Source organism: Sphaerodactylus townsendi, linkage group LG01 (genome assembly GCF_021028975.2).
Source record: "Sphaerodactylus townsendi isolate TG3544 linkage group LG01, MPM_Stown_v2.3, whole genome shotgun sequence".
Lineage (NCBI taxonomy): Eukaryota > Metazoa > Chordata > Lepidosauria > Squamata > Sphaerodactylidae > Sphaerodactylus > Sphaerodactylus townsendi.
The window spans coordinates 85,420,792-85,439,648 of NC_059425.1; the positions used below are offsets into that span (position 1 = coordinate 85,420,792).

The window sequence follows — 18,857 nt, forward strand, 5'->3', positions numbered from 1 at the left end:
ATGTAGCTAATCTCATTCTTTAGCATCCCTTGAAAGGGGTCCTAAAAATATTATGATTCCTTCATTTCTGGTCTTTGCCTGCCTGCTTGTCTGTGTGGGTGCTTTTTACATTAGTTTCCATAGCAACAGGCTCTATTGTATCTAGGATGGAAGAAGAAAAGGATTCATGCAAATCCGACACCTTGCAGCAACTCTTATGGTGTATTGTCCTCTTGTTTCCTGCTTTAATTTCTCTCATTGCTGCCTCTTCTGAAATGGTACACCCATATGGTGGCTTAAAATTTGGAGCTGGGCACAGGGGAACACCATGATTTTTTATTATAAAACCTAATCTCTCTTCAGGTTTTTCATGGGTAGAACATAATGCCACGAAGCCAATTAAAGTGCCTGCTAGATCTGGGGTGCCTGTCAATAATTATATCAGAGGATTTAAAAGTTACTAACACAGTGTGGCATTCATTAAAACTTAACTTGAATAGATTTTTTTTCAGGGAAGTATGCCATATCCATAGAAGAGCTTATGTTTTCATCCAAGTGGAGTAAATTGCCATATTTTGGAGGGTTCTCATCCTCACCTTTAAGGTTGGGTGCTAAAGATAAAAATCTATTCTTTAAAAAACCCAGTAGCATTGATGTTATGATTGTTCCATCTATGATGACAAAGGGGCAGTTTTGTATATGTGTCTTGAAAAAATGCGGGGGGGGGGGGGGCTGATTTGTGAAACCAGCAAGTATTCTCACATGATTTCCATTGCAATAAATGAAAACTGCCCAAGAGAACTACCAAGTTTATATGCTACATTTCAGTGGAGTGTTTCATGTTGGAAAACTGCTGGTTGATTTTGCCAATTCTTTGTGGGCTCTGTAAGGTCCTGTATCTTGGTTCTGCATCTGCATAGAACCAACTTTGCAAACATCCTTCTAGGGTTCTAGTAAAGGAGCGGGTGCTTTGGCTCTTCAGTTTTGTTTCATGGGTTATTTTCTTGCCAAGCATTCTGGATATATTGAGTAGTTTTTTTAAAAAGTGTAGCACTTGGAGGTGGACACAACAGCTTTCTAATCTGTGTTGGAGAACAATATCAAGTGGACTCTTGTTCACTTTTTGAACTGCTACCAAACAGTTGTTTTGTAATCATTTGGGAGAAGACTTTGGTCATTAGCATTTTGGATGAAGTCATAAAACTTCAAATTTTGATCAGAAAGGAATAAAATGTGCCAGGTGAGTACTTCCAGTTTCTCCTGTGAATAAAGAACCAAGATTCTTCAGGCCTTGATACAAAAGCTGCTTCTTTGGCTTCAGATCCTGGTGCTCTGGATGAGGAAGCTATTTTTTTCCTCTTTATATGGTGATGTGGTGAAGAGAAATATTCTGCCTCATGAAAATACAAGAGAAAGGCCGTTTTTGCACGGTCAAAATATCCTGAGATGAGCATGGAAAATATCCCTGTGCAGACAGGAATTCCGCTTGTTTCCCGAAGCTGCACAGGGTCTGCCCCGGTGTTTCCCTGCTATTTTTCCTTTACTCCGTGACTTTCAAAAATTGCCAAATTGGTGGTTCTTTTAAAATACCCCTGGGTCACCCCGCTGCTGTGCAAACAACACGGGAGCAGACTTGGAATATTTTTCCATTCCCTCTTGCCTTTGGAGCCATTGAGGCTTGGATCATGCAGGGGAAAGAGGGGTAAATACAAAAGACCCAGGCAGTGTGGGTCAAACTGGAGTATTACCTCCCGGTCCTTCCTCAGCTAATGGGAAGAAGCGGGGAGCTGTGCAGACGCAGAAACCAGGATAAAATAGCCCTGCTATATATGATCCCACATCTACCCTTATGTAATTATGCTGTGCGGAAACGGCCAAAGAGCACTTTATGTATTTGGGGGTGGGGAGTAGTTGCTGCATCTAGAATGCATGTGTAAAAGCCTCTTTACTTCTGTGGAATTTTGCATTATAGGACCAATCTGTATAATAAAAACGTAAGAGAAAAGCTTGTTTGGGAGGAGGCATTTAATTTTTTCCTCATATGCCACATCGCTCCAAATTGTATATCATTCAAGTGAAACATATGTGTGCCTACCATGTGACTAGCAGCATCTTCCTTCCACAACTTCATGTGGACATTCATCCCAGCCAATTAACACTATGTATTATTTATTTATTTATTTATTACATTTATATCTCATCTTTCTCCTGTAGCAATCAAAATGACCCACTCAGGATTTCCAGGGAACCTCCCACACAGATAATCACAGATCAGACTCTAGCATGGAGCTCTCTGTGCATTCAAAGTAAATAGTATTTGTACCACAAGAATGACTTTTGTATGACCTGGCACCTTCAACAAAGCAGATTTGAGATTGCAATACTAAATATTGGAGGAAGTTTCACTAAATCATTGCATTTCATTTCCAAACACATTTAGGTTCTGCATGAAATTGGTTTTGTAACATTATTTTTTTCCCATTTTGAAGCAAAACAAATGTTTGCTTTGGGGCGAATCTAATCCTGATTAAAGCAAACCTATTATTAAAAGTTTGAATAAGCTTGCCTCAATAGCAGCTTTTTAATTTTTTACTATTCCTTTCCAATTCAAAATATAAGTACATGAAGTTATTGGTGACATTGTAATCCCAGGTAAGAATGTATGTGGACTATCGTTTTCCCAGAAGAACTCCAATGCTATGATTAACTAAAGTATTTGGAGTATTAGGGCATATTTACACTGGGTTAGTTTAATATTAATTCCCTGTCACTAGAAAATACTGGGAAATGTCATCATGTGAGAAGTGGGTGGATCTAACGATCTCTGCCAGAATTCTCTGTATCTTCACCAAACCAGAGTTATTCCACCAAATTCCTTGGTGGAAGCCATAATAGCCATGTTGCTATAAAAATTATAGGGGGGGGAATAAGCCCCACGTAAGGTAAAGTGCGATGACACAAAGCAGGGCAGGGCAGAGGGAAATTTCCCCCTCGAGTCCCACTTCTTTTATATGATTGCTTATAAAATAAAAGTGTTACCTTTCTTTTTTGGTTTTTGATTAATTTACTTATTTGGTCTATTTAGGAGAAGGTGTCACTATCAGATATTTCCAAATTCATAGTATCTCTGAGACCAGAAGAGTCCTTAGGCAGAGGAACTGTTTTATGGAAAATGGTGAGAGAACTGAAATTAAAGTATTATATTCTCTGTTATGTTAGCCTTGGAGGCAATGGTTACATTAGGATGTGCTCAGATGTATGAACTTGCTATAAAAGAACATCTAAAACTTTGTTCCCCAGATCAAGCTCATGAAAATTTGTTCTTTTGGTTTTGATCAGAAGTTGATTTCCATGTGACCATCTTGCCAGTTTTATTGTCTATCAAATGCCCAATTCCTCCATTTTCTAGAGCAGTTTTTCAAAACTGTACAAAAATGTTTCGTAAATGATTTAGCAGATAATTGTGCTAGGTGTCTGGAAGGAGCGGAACAAGAGGATTCCATGCTTGAAGAACAGAGAGGAAAACTTGATCTGGAGGCTTTATCTAGATCCAGTTCTGAATCAAAAGATGGGGAAGCAGATCTTACTCTGCAGCAGAAAGCTTACTCTTTCTCTGTGTAAGACTGTTATAGATTCAGAGAAGCACAGAAAAATATTCAAAAAGAAATCTGGTTTTATTTAAAATGCATTTGAGATTACACAATTTTTAAGTTATTACATTATGTATGCTTCACTTTCCTTACTGAGGCTCAAGGAAGATTACTCAGTATGAATTGGTACAGTCAATAGGATAGGACATCCAGTTATCAATGCAATAGAATTAGAACTGCAGAAACAGTATTGGGTTGTGGAAAGAGTAAATGTGATTGGTGGTGTGAACTCTCTGGTTGGCAAAAGAAACAAGTTTATCCAGTTGTTGTCAAGTATGACTAAAGGACAAGTCACTTTGCTACAAACATCACTTATACCTTCACTGTAAACATTTTTTCTACCATTAACTACATCCCTCCAGAGCTGATATATGTTGTGTCTGGTAACACTGTGCGGGTAGAACAGTTGATATGCTTCATTACAAACATGAATTTGCTGTCAATCCAAATGGTAGAATTTCTTCCAAAATGGAACAAACTTATTTGATATGTGTGCTTTTGATGTATTTGCAGTATTTTGAAGTTGCAGTAATGTAGATTTGCCTGTATATAATTTAAGTATGGTTTGACAGGTATACCATGTAAATAATTAATTTTGTTTGATTTAGCTTTGTGATTGGCTGCATGTAAATGACAAGCACTTTCAACGGCCTTTAAACTGTGGAGTGCCTCAAGACAGAACATTGTTAAATGTTTATGTGCAATCTCTTGTACAGGACTATCTGAAAACACCTCTAGCCAATGGTAAGTGACTTTATACATAAAGGATAATATGTACAATTTGATATATTGCATATATTACTGATGATTCAACCTCGGGAATTTTTGCCAACAAATCTTCAAACTTCATTTGGACAATGGTGTTTGGAGCTATGATTATGTTAGCAAAAGTCCCTGTTTAACAACCTTTTGACAAAGATTAGATGAGGAGAACTTCAGTTCGTCCTCAGCAATTGAACTGCTGTGCTGCCTGACTGAGTTTCTTGGAGTGTTGGGAACACATGAGAAGAGGGTGAGCAAACAAGCAGTTCCGTACATGGTGGAATATATTGTTTTAAAACTCACATTTTGTTAAATGTTTTAGTAAATTAAACAGGGGAAATTTTAACTGGATTTGTTTTGGAAGAGGAGACTTGTAGTCAGAATCAAAGATCTGAATCCCTTAAGGATTTCCTTCATGCACGAGAATCCCCATTATTTTAGAAAAGGAGTCAAATTAAGCAAATAATCTGAATCAGAAAAGATGTTCAGGCAAAGAGCTTCCCTGACATAAAATCCTGGATTGATGGGGATTAGACTTCTAGAATTCATAGCTCTGACATTGCTACTAGTGCTGAGTATTTTCTAATTTTGTTAAATTAAAACATTATATGACACACAGCTAACAAATTTAATAGCATTTGGAATGATAGAAAATCTTTTATAATTTTTTATAAAGGCTAGGACTCAGAGAACAGTGCAATTAATTTTGAGAGCCTAAATGGCATTAGAGCTTGTTTTTCTTGAACAGTTTCCAGTTACAATCGTTACAGCAAATTAGCAGCAAATTAGCAGCAAAAATGCTGCTAGAACACGGCCATACAGCCCGGAAACCACACAGCACCCCATTACAGCAAATTACTTTTGAATCAAAGAGGAATTTCAAAAGTACTTGTGATGTGGCTCTACAGGTACATTGTTCAAAGCAAAAATGTCAAAAATCCCACTGGCGGTGACCAGTCTTGAGCATTCATAAATTAGGTCTTTCAATTACAATTATGTTATTTGCTCAGAATTTATTTTTCATGGCAACCAGTTTTACTATTCATTGGGATTAGATTCTGTGCTTCAAGTAAATATAGGTGAATTACTAAAATAACTGAAATTTCTGAACATTATTCTTGATTACTTATGTTTTATTTAACAAATGTTATGCTTCTAAAAGTCCTTTATCAGAAGGTGAGACCCTTTAAAGCACATGAGTATGCTTGAAATATTCTTAAATGTTTTCACTTGCATTTGAGCACCCTGTATCTTTCTACAAACCTGAGAAAAGTCCTAGTTTTGCAGAAAAAAAATGAAACTTAAAAGAATATTTTCCTCAATGACAGTGAATGACCATGAAGATTTCAGTGGCCATTATGTGGGTTGCTAGGCAACGTATTCTTCCCACCCTTCAGACCTTGGTTGCTGTCAGTAATCTCTCTCTCCCTCTGGGGAGATTTCCAGACTCTTGTGATCTCCCAAGCCCAAGCTGCTGTCTTCCCTAGCAACCACTGGGCAACTTGCTGTTATGTAATTTGAACAATTTATCCAGCTGCAGTGGTGGCTGTCAGACAACTGGATGCTACACAACTTGCCTACGCCTGGCTGCTGCCTGCACACAACTTGTGTAACTTAGCTAGACCTGGCAGTAGTCACCACACAACCCACTTGAGTGACTTCCTACTACACAGCTTTTGTGCCTGGGCCAGACTTTCCCAGGAAGAGGCTGCCAGGGAAGGGAAAGTTGGCAACAAATGTGGTTTAGTGGCTAGTGTGTCAATAGAATCTGGGAGATCCAGGTGTAAACCTTCAGTCATTAGCCATATTTTGATTATATCATCGCTTTTGATGTTCATTATGCATGTTTTCCTGTAGTTGTGAGCTCATGTAATTGTGAGCTCATACTTGAATTATATACAGAAGTATTAGATTTGACCTTATTTTGCTTTAGAAAAGATAATGAAGACATGTCAGACATATTCATAGATGTACCTGTTTGATTATTAATAGTTAAGTCATGTATCTAGTGTATAATCACATGATTAAGATAAAAGAGCTTTAGAGTAAGAATGGACTAATCTTTTTCTATAAAATGCATTGACATGGTAAGCAGATCACATTTATCTGGATGAAAATCTCAGATGAGATTAATTAGATTTCTCCCTGTATCTGTGTGACTAAGGTTTATAGAAAATCTCTGAGCAATTTAGACCATAACCTGAAACTGGTTTGTTTTACATTTTTATTTGATTAAGTAAAAATTTGATATGATTAAGAAACGTTAAGAGCTTTGATAAGTTTGGCAGTTGCTTTTACAGTAGCTGTAGGGTTAATTTTCATCTGCTTGTATTTTCTAATATCTTGCCTAATAAGGAAATTTTTTTTTCCAAAGAAGATAAACTCTCGTAAGGTTTCCTTCATGGTTTATCAGTCTTAGTTCAACGAACAGAAGTCACAGTTATCTCTCCTTTCAGATTAAAAAGTTGCCAATAGTATTTTTACAGTTTTGCTGGCATCTTCATAGGCATGTCAGCCATAAATGCAGGCAAAATGTTTGGGGTAAAAACAACCCATCCACCACTGCACAGCCCAGAGAACCCACAACAGCCACTGATTCTAGGCCTGAAAGCCTTCAACAATACAGAAAGAGTAGAACTTCAGTTCTAATGAATAGTAGGGATTTTAGTTATTAATTTTTACATGACTTAATCAAGCAAAATCAATGCAGTTGTCAAAAGATACTTAATTCCATCTCTAAATCAGTGATTATTACTCATTGAAAAATCTGAAACATAGACAGTACTTATTATTATGGCAGTAGATTTGTCCCTTCTATTTACCATTTCTTATAAGAGTGTGGTTTTAAGTGAGGGTGGAATAAAAATCCTTTGAATAGCTAAACTGGTTACTTTTTATTGCTTTCAAAATTAATTATTTTGTTATTTTTTCCCTCTTATGTTGGCAAAAACTTACTAAAGTGTGTCCAGAGTAACAATAATGCTCGTGATGCTTTTTGAGAATATCAACGCATTTCAATAACCTTACAGCTATTTGGAAACTATTTGATTCCATTTTCAAACTAAATATTTTGAAATATTAATGCAAACATAGCCAATTATTAAAGCATTTATTCAGGCATAAATGTTTATTTTAAAAACTGGAAATTTGATTTTATTTGTATTAGTAGATTGCCTTGTGCCTGATTGGTTTGAAGCTAAACTTGTTGCTACAATGATTCTTCTGGCTGCAGATGTGGAAGAGACGACACATAAATGCAAGTAAGCAGAAGCTTCATGTTTTCCCATTGAATTTTCTTAAGATTCACTCCACAAACCACTTAGTTCCATTTGCCATTTACCTCTAACTTAGGTAAGGTTAGAGGTAAGTGTGATTGCAAATAGTGTATGTAAGGGATAGGTCCAGAATAAATCCTTGGATTATTAAGAGTTAAAAAAAGAATTATTGGGAGATCAGGGTTAACTGCTAGAGATGTGATCAGACTTGGCATTGAAATAGCTCAGATGTGATTGCTTAAATATATTATAGGTCATTATGTATTGCTTTGAAATTTGTGCCCATTTTCAGAGTCTGTTTTTTTTTTTACAAAGTCTATAAAGATTAACAGTTTGTAGGTTTGTTTTATATCACAGCAACTTATTCAGCATGGGCTGAATAAGGAATACACATGTGGACATGAATAACACTGTATAAGGAATATACATGTGGACATGAATCAAAACCTGAAATCCAAGTAACTCATTGTTATTACTAATTTGAAATTGTTATTCTAATTTGAAATAAAAAATTAAGATTAGTTGATAGTCTTGTGGTTTGGTTGTGTGTTGACCCTTTGCGGATATATTTATGTACCAAAGGCTCAAATTGGCAACCTTCAGAAAATACTGACTGATGACAACCATCGCTTTTAGAAGTGTTCAAAGCAGATTGGAAGAATGAGTGTACTTTTCTGCTTATTTTATTGTTGTTTCTGCTCAGACAGGTTCTCTAGACTTTGTGAATGATGTTGTTTTAAGAGCAGCAGCAGTAGAATAAGCATACACAAGCAGCATTTCCTTTCAAACTGACTTCAGATTTGATACGTGCATATTATAATCATGCACAAAAATTAGGACATAGTTAGGTCTTTTTGATTGACAGCTTACAAAGGAGATTACTGTGTGGCTTTCACCATGTTGCTGACTGAAGATGTATGCGTGACTGAAGTGACAGTAGCCTGTTTTTCATGTGTGCAAAATGCACTTTATCTAAAAGTCATCAAAACAGGCAGTAGGATTTTTAATCTTTTTAAATGTTTGTTTTGTGTAGTGGTGCTGGCAGTAAAGAACAGAGTGAGCTGAAGACTTTCCTAAATCCTCTGCTGGATGTCTTGCTGAAACTAGGCACTAATCCCTACATCTCAACACTGAAGACTGATAAAAGCCTCCAGCTATTGTTGAAGTTACTGCAGACATGTTCAGTCAAATGTTCTAATCCACAAAGTGGTCAGTGGTCTCTTCAGTATATTGCTATTTATCAATCTTGCTGTTCTATCTGGCGTTAAAAAGTATCATGCTACTGACAAGTATTTCAGTAACATATTACAGTGATTCCTTCCAGTGATTTGCTGGGGTTATGGGCACGGGGCCCCCACGGTTTGGAAATCTGCATAAAATTTTTTGCCTTCCCTTCTTATCACAGAATATGTCTGATGTTTAATTTTTTCTATTTTAACTTTTAATTTTTATGTTATTAAAATATAAAATATGTTGATATAAATACTATTCATATATTTTATACATTTCTGAATTTCTAAACTGTTTCAGTGTCATCTGCTGGTCTTTGCTTGTCATCTGTGAAACTCCCCCCAAATTCCCATTTAATTTCTTATGCCAACCTCTAATATATCAAAAACGTGATGGGAAAGTGGTGATGTGGAAGGGGTAATTGTATAACATCTCATTTTGAAACTGCAATTTATGTTAAAAGGATGCCCACAAAATGCTTTTAAGATAAATCTAAGTAAAATATTAATATTTAAATACAGAGTGTGTAGACATAGGCAGTGGGAAAAACAAAATTTTAACATGAAATGTAGTATAATTGAAATCAGTGGGGATAAACTTTATTTTCTGATTTGTCTTATTACAAGGACAGTGATTTCTTGTTCTACAGAATAACAGTGAAAACTATTTTAAATGTTTTTAAAATCCTATTTTAATTTGAAAGTTGACTGCTGAATTGTTCAGAATGCCCTCAAGACCTGTTCTTTAGAACAGTGATGGCGAACCTTTGGCACTCCAGATGTTATGGACTACAATTCCCATCAGCCCCTTCCAGCATGGCCAATTGACCATGCTGGCAGGGGATGATGGGAATTGTAGTCCATAACATCTGGAATGCCAAAGGTTTGCTACCACGGCTTTAGAACATGTTATACTGAGACATTAGGATAAGACCGTTCACTGTTCATATAAATAATTATATGAACTTTAGCTTGCGTTTTACTTTTTCTGCAATATGTCCAGTTGTAGGTTTCAACCACAGATGTTTTATAGTATTTTAAGTCTAATGGGTACTATATAACTTAGTATATTTTTGTACAGATGGGGTAATAACATTTCTTCAGAATGCATTTATGACTGCCTCTGACAGCATTTTGGATTTTCTCCTTAGAAGACTTACAACAAATGAATTAAACACAGTAAGTATTTAGTGTAGTTACTATTCTAGTGGACTGTTGCTTGCTGTTACACTGAGGGAGCAATATTTTAAATAGTTCTTATTTCAAGTGCTTTGAGAATTATATGAAAGAGAAATTCTGTCACAAAGTGTGTATATCATTTATCAAAACAAGTAATTCAAAATCTTTCTAACAACTTGTGTGTGTGAGAGAGAGACACAGAGGTACTGTCAAGTTACTGCTGATTTATGGCAACCCAATATGATTTTTAAGGCAAGAGATTAATAGAGGTGGTTTGTCATTGCCTTCTTCTGTATAGACCCTGGTGTTCTTTAGCAGTCTCCCATCCAGGTACTAGCCTGGACCAACTTCTGTCAACCGTAGCTTTGTAAAAATGCAGGAGATTTTGGTTAATATCATCTCTAAATTGTATCTTGATCATTTGTTTACTTAGAAAACTTTTTGGGATGCGGGAATATTTAAATAATGCGGGAATACTTCTTCTTCTTTATCCATTTAGTTGTGTCCGACTCTTGGATACTCTATAAACCAGTCCACTCCATGCTTCCCTGTTTGCCACAATTTCTTTCAATTGGTTGATGTTCATACCCATGTCCCTCTTAATGGTTTCCAACCAATGAGTCATTGGCCTATCCTGTTTCTGTTTACCACTGATCATTCCGAGTAGCAGTTCTTTTTCCAGTGAATTTGCCCTCATCACATGGCTAAAGTAGGTCAGCTTCTGTCTAGTGATCTTGCCCTCCAGGGACATCTCTGGGTTAATACACTCCAGGAAAGCTTTGTTGATGTCTCTAGCTGTCCATGTCTTCTCTAACACCACAGCTCAAAGGCATCCACTTTTCTTCTATCTGTTTTTGTCAGTGTCCATGTCTCACAACCATGTGTCATGATGGAGAACACGATGGCTGTTACCAATCTTTGTTTGGTGGTGATTTGCACTTGTTTGGTGGTTATTTGCACTTCCGTAGTTGATCCACTTCCATGGCTGTGCGCCTAAGGGCTAAGCATTGCCTGAGCTCTGCTGTCGAGCCGCCGTTAAGATGGATGAGGGATCCAAGGAAAATGAAGCTGTCAACCACTTCTATTTCTTCGTTGTTGATTTTAATATGGACTTCTTTGTTGGCAGTGGTCATGGTCCTGGTCTTTTTGATGTTTAGGTGAAGACCCATCTTTTTGCTTTCTTCTTCTAGTTTCAGTACCAGTTTCTTCAGGTCCTTCTCATTCTCAGCCAGTAGGGTTGTATCATCTGCATACCTCAGGTTGCTGATGATTCTTCCGCCAATTTTCACCCCAATATTTAAGTCCAGCTTTCTCATGATCACTTCTGCATAGAGGTTGAACAGAAAAGGAGAGAGGATGCATCTTTGTCTAGTCCCTATTTTGATCTTGAACCAGTCTGTGTCCCCATACCTGGCTTGCACTGTGGCTTCTTGGATGTCATAGAGTGATTTGATCAATTCGATTAGGTGTATAGGCACTCCTACCTCTCTCAATGTTTCTCATAAATAATTATTATACCTTAATTGTCCCAATTCAAGTCTTAAACATGAAATTAACGGTTGCACCAGCTTGTTTTTTAGGGTAATTGTTTGGTTCTGTGAAATAACATATCCATTCATTTTAGATTTCAGATCTGGAGCGCTGTAATTTATATCTTGCAGTGTTGTCAGAGCTTTTAAGCTTCTTCTCAATCAATGGCTGGACAAGGGGATTGTCTGTCTGTGGTTTCATCTCCTCTCTGATCAGTGCCTCCCTTTGCAATTTACAAGAGATGAGCAGTGAAAAGGTAATTTTCAAATCCTAAAAGAGGAGTTGAGGTGTAGCTAGGAAAAATGGAGCCTGGGGCAAAATCTGAGTCATCCCCACCGGCCCCTTATTGGCGGTCACCCCCCCCCCCCAACAAAAGAATGATTTTTTGCACCAGGTCATACCCTGTTTCTCCAAATATAAGACATCCCCTGAAAATATAAGGCAGTGCTTGGTAGAGGTTTTGCATGAAGTCTGAGGGAAATATAAGGCATCCCGAGAAGAGGAATAAAGGAACATAGCAAAGAAGTTTTTTTTGTTTGAGGAAGCATGCACAAAACCAAGGAGACCCAGAACCCACAGAAAAAATTAGGCATCCCCTGAAAATAAGACATAGCGCATCTTTGGGAGCAAAAATTAATATAAGAAACTGTCTTATTTTTGGGGAAACACGGTTTCAAAGTCACCATCACATTATAGAACATGCCCCAACTCACAAATCTGAACACACCCAGGGCTCCCTAGTTTAAACAACATTGAAAGTGATGCTTTGGGGGGGGGGGGATCCACCCTGAAACAGCATCACTTTTAATGTTGTTTAGACTAGAAAGCCAATATTCTCCTTTTAAATCCACCTTAAAGGGAGAATCTGGGCTCTCTAGCTTAAACAACATTGAAAGTGATGCTGTTTCAGGGTGGATTCCCCACCCACCCCATCCCCCAAACAGCATCACTTACAATATTGTTTAGACAACGGAGCCCAGATTCTCCTTTTAAATCCACTTTAAAGGGAGAATCTGGGCTCCCTAGTTTAAACACCATTGAAAATGATTCTGTTTCAGGGTAGATTCCCCACCCACCCCCCAAACAACATCACTTTCAATGGTGGTTGTTGTGGGTTTTCCAGGCTGCATAGCCGTGGTCTGGTAGATCTTGTTCCTAAAGTTTCGCCTGCATCTGTGGCTGGCATCTTCAGTGGTGTATCACAGAGAGAAGTCTGTTACATACAGTTATTGTCCAGACTTCTCTTATGACAGACTTCTCTCTGATAACACCTCTCACAGAATTGCCAATGCAGATGTAGAAATGATCCAGGAACAAGATCCTATGAACTGACCAACAACCACACAGCCCGGAAAACCCAGAACAACCAGTTGAATCCGGCTGTGAAAGTCTTCGACAATACTTTCAATGTTTTTTAATCTAGGGGGCCCAGATTCTCCCTTTAAATCCACTCCAAAGGGGGTGGATTTAAAGGAAGAATCTGGGGAAAATTTGAGGGTGCCTGTCAGGGGAGCAATGTTTAAGTTAGCAGTACCAAAATTTCAGGCTATCTTCATGAGACTCTTTCTGATACCACCCAGGTTTGGTGAAGTTTAGTTCAGGGGGTCCAAAGTTATGGACCCTCAAAAGGGTAACCCCATCCACTTAGCTTCCATTGGAAACAATGGGGGATGGGACACCCCCTTTGGGGGTCCATAACCTCGGACCCCCTGAACCACACTTCACCAAACCTGACTGGTATCATCAGGAGTGTCACCTAATGATAACCTGAAATTTTGGTGCCGCTAGCCTAAACACTGCGCCCCCTGCTGGCTGTCAAAATGAAAACACTAAAAATATTTTAAAAATACAAACAAACCCAAATCCCCCCCGCCCCCCCCCCCCGGGCCGGTAATCAAATGGTGGGCGCCCGGGACATTTGTCCCCACATGTCCCTGTGGTAGCTACGCTTCTGTTTGAGTCACAATGCCTATGTATGACCCACATATTCTCACACTGATTCTTCCGAAGTAGCATATACGAAACACCAAGACAAGTGTAACTTGGCTGTATAGAGATAACATATTATTTTCCTGTTTACTGCAGAAAATCAGATACTAGGATGTGACTGTGTAGGTGAATTTAGGTTTATCAAAACAGTGTTTCCAGTTTTTTCTAACAGTTATTAAGCAAAATAATCTGAAGCAACCAGAATATCTGGAAGGTAGTAGAGAATACATGGTTGGTGGATCTTGGCTTGATAATTAATTCTGAAGATCTGTTTGTGTTTGTAAATTCTGCAGGTATAAGTGAAACTGCTTCTAGTAGAACAAGCATTGTGTTAGTATTTGAGCTAGAACTGTGCCTTTCAATAAGTTATTGCAATGTGATATTTAAAAAGAAAGAGAACTTTTCAGTTTTGTTTTTGTATCTACATGAAGAACATCTTTTCAGACTAGATCTGATTCTCCCCCTCCCCTGGCATCTCCTTCTTCAAGGCCAAAGACCCATGCTTTTATTCGATTTAGATGTCTAATCTGTCACTGAGCATGCTCTTTACTAGCACCATGTGTAGCTCTTTATTAATGGTAAATGCTGTCTTCTCTCCCCAAATGATAAATCAGATCATTAGAATCTGGTTTGATTTCATTCTTGGGCTGACCAGATTTCATTTAGACCCAACTTACAACCCCATGCAAATCCAGAGGCAATGGGCTGTAGCGCCAATGTAGTCCTGCCCTGCCACCTCCAGAAGGACTTTCTGGCAGTGCAGAGAGCAGGGAAAAGCCCTGAAACCTCCCCGCTGTCGAAAAACCCCTAGGGCTGAAAATACATTTGCCACAGAAAGGGTAGCATTTGTTCGAGGGCTGGTGCACTGCACTTCTGGCCCTCAGTTCTAGGAGGGAGCCAACTAAAGTTGGCTGTGCTCGCAGGAATGCTCTGGCCTACCCCCTCCCCTGCTGGCATCCGAGTGGGATGTCAGCACAGCCCTGCCGCAGCCTGGACTTCCGGGTTCTGCAGCGGAGGAGCTGTGAGAAGATCAGCTGCTGGCGCATCTTCCCCTCCTCAGGGATACTTGTCCCGGGGAGGGCAAAAATGCCTGCGCAAGGGAGCATCACTCCAAGAATCCCCTTTGCGCCCCCCCCCCCCTTTGGATGGGGCTCTTAGTTTTAGTTGTTAGTTTTAATCTTCTAACACAAGGCACTTGTGGATGTAGATCTTTCCTGCCTTCTCCCTGTGACCTTAGAAAAGCTGATGCTGGAAGTTGCAGAACTCTTGTGGACAAAAATTATATGGCCAGATGGACCGCAGTAAGGAGACCTTGTAATCTGTATTTCAACTGTAGAAATATGTTTGTAAATATTATTCTTGCTTTTTCATATTTGATAGAGGTTGTTTTCGTGGGTTTTTAAACATCAAAACTGTCTTTATATCTTCCCTTTCAGGAGGTAGAACTTGAGGAACAGATTCAGAAGGCGGTGAGCATGGCATCACTAAGTGTGGTCTGTGAAATTATTGATCAGGAGCCAGCTCTTCAGCTTCAGTCTCTGCCGGCGGTTGAATCTTTGAAAACGGTTGTTTCCTGTTCACAGTTTGAGCATGTATTAAAGAAGCCTTGCAGTATGGAGAAAAACAGGTATATGGGTTAATCACTGTCATTAACAGTGATTGTTGAAAAATACTATTTTTACTTCTCTTGTAAGTTCTACTTTCACCAGAAATTAAGTATATCTTATAGTGCAATCCTAGCTAGTGACTTTGTTCATCTGACTTCCGTTTCTGATGTGTTCTTGTTATCTCACCTCCTAATAAATAAGAACTTTAGAACTTAATTAAATCTTGTAGTTCTAAACATGGTTAGTTGGATGCTACCAGTGAAGGTCTGTAGGTTTATGCTGTTCATGAAGTATCTTTCAATTCATCATCGGTCTTCTGTGTAGTCCCACATTAGCGCTGTACATGTGCAGGCCTGCCTCAGATGTTGTTCTATCAGCTTTTTAATAGTAACCTTCCCTTGTCCACTGTGACTGTTTTCCGCTCCAGTGGTGACATGGTCCAACAGTCTAGCATCCCAGCCCTCAGATTCTTATTCTTTGCCAGTGGATGAGGTTGTTCTTTTAGCTGTTTAGGAGTTTCTTCTTCATTTGTGCAGAGGTTTGTTTTTGTTATTAGACTGGTTGAATAATCCCTCCCCCGCCCGCCCCGCCCCCGACTTCACTATACAGTAGTTTGAGGAGTGTGGAAATTATGGCCAGAAAAAGCCTCTTCAGTGCACAGAATGTGGGGCTGAAATTACTCACACAAATGAGCATAGCCTGGCCTTCTATGTTTTAGTGAGGAGCACAGCGTGCAGGCATGTAAGCTATGCCAGAAGCTTACACCCAAGCCGCATTCTGATAGACCGTTGATGTCAAGGGCACTTACATCAGCTAACTCCCCAAATCTGGAGCATTCCATTCCAGCCAAGTCCCCATCAGTGGTTTTGACCAAGTTGGCACTGTCAGTTCTGATTAAGGAGGCAGATAGAAGGAGGTTGAGATCCCCACCAGTTCTGAGGAGTCTCTTGGAACTGCCTGCAAAAAAGGCTAAGAGCAAGACTAAACACAGAGAGTGTTCCAAGTCTGCCCAGAAGCTTTTATTGGAAAGTACGTGCCGAGATCAGAGCTTAGGCTTGAACCAGGGGAAGTAATTTTCCCACTCCCTAGGACTCCATCAGTGTGTTTGATGTCGCCAACAATTGATCTCTTGGATTTCTTCTGGGAAGTGGAATCAGAGCCTGTGGGACATCTTGAGCCAAGACTGTGTTGTTCAAGGTTGGCTGCTGTGGACCAGTGGTAACAGGGCAGGCCTTTCACACCTTAGCCTTGCTATATGTCTCAGGCATGTCTCTGAAAATGGGGAGATTTTGTTAGATTGCTATTGAATCTGGCAACCCGTTCATGTAGAGCAGGGGTCTCCAACTTATGACCCTTCAGATGTTCATGGACTATGATTCCCATCAGCTCTGCCAATTGGCCATGCTGGTAGGGGCTGATGGGAATCATAGTCTATGAACATCTGGAGGGCCATAGGTTGTAGACCCCTGATCTAGAGTGTTGCTGGTTCCAGTGACCATTACTGCTTAACATATTATGTTATTCTGATGAGGATGGTCAAAAGGAACAATTGATCAGTTCCAGTGTCAGTTTGGCGGTTCTGTTGGAGTTTACTTCTGAGGTTAGGGAAGCTTCTGTTGCATTCTTTGAGGATTTAAGGTTCTGTGCTGAACGTATATTGAGGATGGCCAAATATTTAGAGATTGATGGGACTACTACCTCTCAGAAGCTGAAGGATAAGATTTTATCACACCTGTGGCTACTTTCCCTGTATTATCCTGGTATGGCTGCTTTTTCCATATTGAAGGGATTTTGGGAAATATGTTAAGATATTTGGTCCAAATCTCCACTACTGCCAGCCAACTCTAAATGTCTAGAGAATTTTTATAAAGTGAAGTTAATTGATTACAGCTTTTTGCATCTTCTTCTATCATCATTGGTGACAGAAGAAATGCAAGGAGAAGCCAGTCTTACTTACCATGTGGCTCCTGTTGACATGGAGGGGAGGAAGCTTGATGCTATTGGAAGGAAGTTTTATTCTTCAGCAGCTCTGAATCGCAAAATTGCCAGAATCAGGCTATTGTGTCAGATTACCAACTGTTTCTGTGGAGCAAATTGAGTGCTTACTTAGATGTGCTTGGAACATGTTGGAACATGTGACTTGGAGTGGGAAATGGTTGCACTGGACAAAGGCCGGGTCTTGTGCCCCCTAGATCTAAAAAGTGATTATAACAACATCCATGGCACATGCGCAGTCCCAATGTATGTATACACAGAAGACCCTTGATGAACATTAGTTAAATGCAATCTTGTTTTCCTGTTAATTTTAATAGGTCTTGATTAGGCTTTCGGATTCATTGTGCATTTCCTTTGGAATACTATGCAGTAACTTTATCCTTCCCTTTGACCCCCCCCCCCCCCCCGTCTTTATGATGAACTAAAAATAGTGTGTATTTAATTTTTACAGTTCCCTTGAGGAGCCATCATCTCATCAGGGGTGGGGAAAAATCGTAGCACGTTACATACGTGATCAGTGGGTTTGTCACCATTTTACGCTCAACAACTATCAAAACCTTTCTAAAGATGAAGATCTGGAACAATATTCTTTTGATGTTCAGAAGCATACAAGGAGGCTACAGTCTGCACTGGACGCATTAACAATTCTTCCTACTGACCATGTTTTACCAGTATTTCATTGTATGAAAATTCTTATTCCCAAGGTAAATGACTGAAAGCAGTGTAGGTCTTTACTAAGTAAGTAGTTTTTTCCCCCTGAAAAATTAATCATTTCCTCTTTTTTTCTTTAGCTTATGGAATCGTCTGAATCTCTATGCATAAAGGCTTTTGATCTGGCATGGAAAATTATATCTTCGCTTAGCAACACACAGCTAATATTCTGGCCTAACTTGAAAGCTTTTGTACAGTTTGTATTTGACCCTGAAGTTCTTTCTGTTGCTGCAAAGAACAAGAGCAAAGCATACATGAAAATAAAAGAGGTAACTGTTTAAAATGGATAGAATTGAGTCCAGCAGCAGAATTCACAGAAGAAGTTGTGGGGTTGGATTTTTTCTTGCTCTCTCTTTTCCCATCTTCTGAAAATCATCTCAGAGGGTCAGGAGAACCTCATCAAGACAATGCATCACTGTATGAGGCTCTGCAGTGATGAGGAAAGATCAGGTAAAATTCCTCCAATTCCTGTACTCATTTCATGGCTCACAGAGAGCCCCTTTTGCAATTACCATCAACTAAAAGAGCCATATGGCTATTGTATGCCTTGTGCGCTATCCCCCCTCCCCACACACACATATAATAGAATACATACATATAGTAATGAACAATACAATTGTTAATATTAAATACACAACTATTATCTTTAAAATCACGATGAATACATTTTGAGTGATGCTCCAGTGGATGCTTGGCCTACTCTTTTTGATTGTGTTACAAATGAAGGCATACTACAAAGTCTTGGAATTACACCAATAACAAAGAAAATGAGGAAAGCACAGCTCCGGTGGTACAGGCACATTATGCGACAGCCCTAAACTTTGACCCTAGTGGCCACCCCCCACGTGGAAGACCAAAGAAACAGTGGATGGACAGCATTGTGTGCTGTCAACCTTACTCCTGAAAATGCCCAAAATTGAGCTATTTGTTGAAGAAAATGTCAGTGCTCAC

The 18,857-nt window shown here is 39.1% G+C and overlaps 1 protein-coding gene across 1 annotated transcript in view; it reads left to right on the forward strand.

The window, feature by feature from the left end:
- Window positions 1-3,070: 3,070 nt before the first annotated feature.
- LOC125427036 (probable methyltransferase TARBP1) overlaps window positions 3,071-18,857 on the forward strand; it is a 35,901-nt gene continuing 20,114 nt past the window's right edge. The window contains exons 1-9 of the mRNA XM_048486015.1: window positions 3,071-3,154; window positions 4,238-4,373; window positions 7,561-7,651; window positions 8,700-8,875; window positions 9,977-10,074; window positions 11,699-11,860; window positions 15,030-15,220; window positions 17,647-17,899; window positions 17,987-18,175. Coding sequence (XP_048341972.1) covers window positions 3,152-3,154; window positions 4,238-4,373; window positions 7,561-7,651; window positions 8,700-8,875; window positions 9,977-10,074; window positions 11,699-11,860; window positions 15,030-15,220; window positions 17,647-17,899; window positions 17,987-18,175 — 1,299 coding nt within the window. The 5' untranslated portion in view covers window positions 3,071-3,151. The remainder of the gene's footprint in view (window positions 3,155-4,237; window positions 4,374-7,560; window positions 7,652-8,699; window positions 8,876-9,976; window positions 10,075-11,698; window positions 11,861-15,029; window positions 15,221-17,646; window positions 17,900-17,986; window positions 18,176-18,857) is intronic.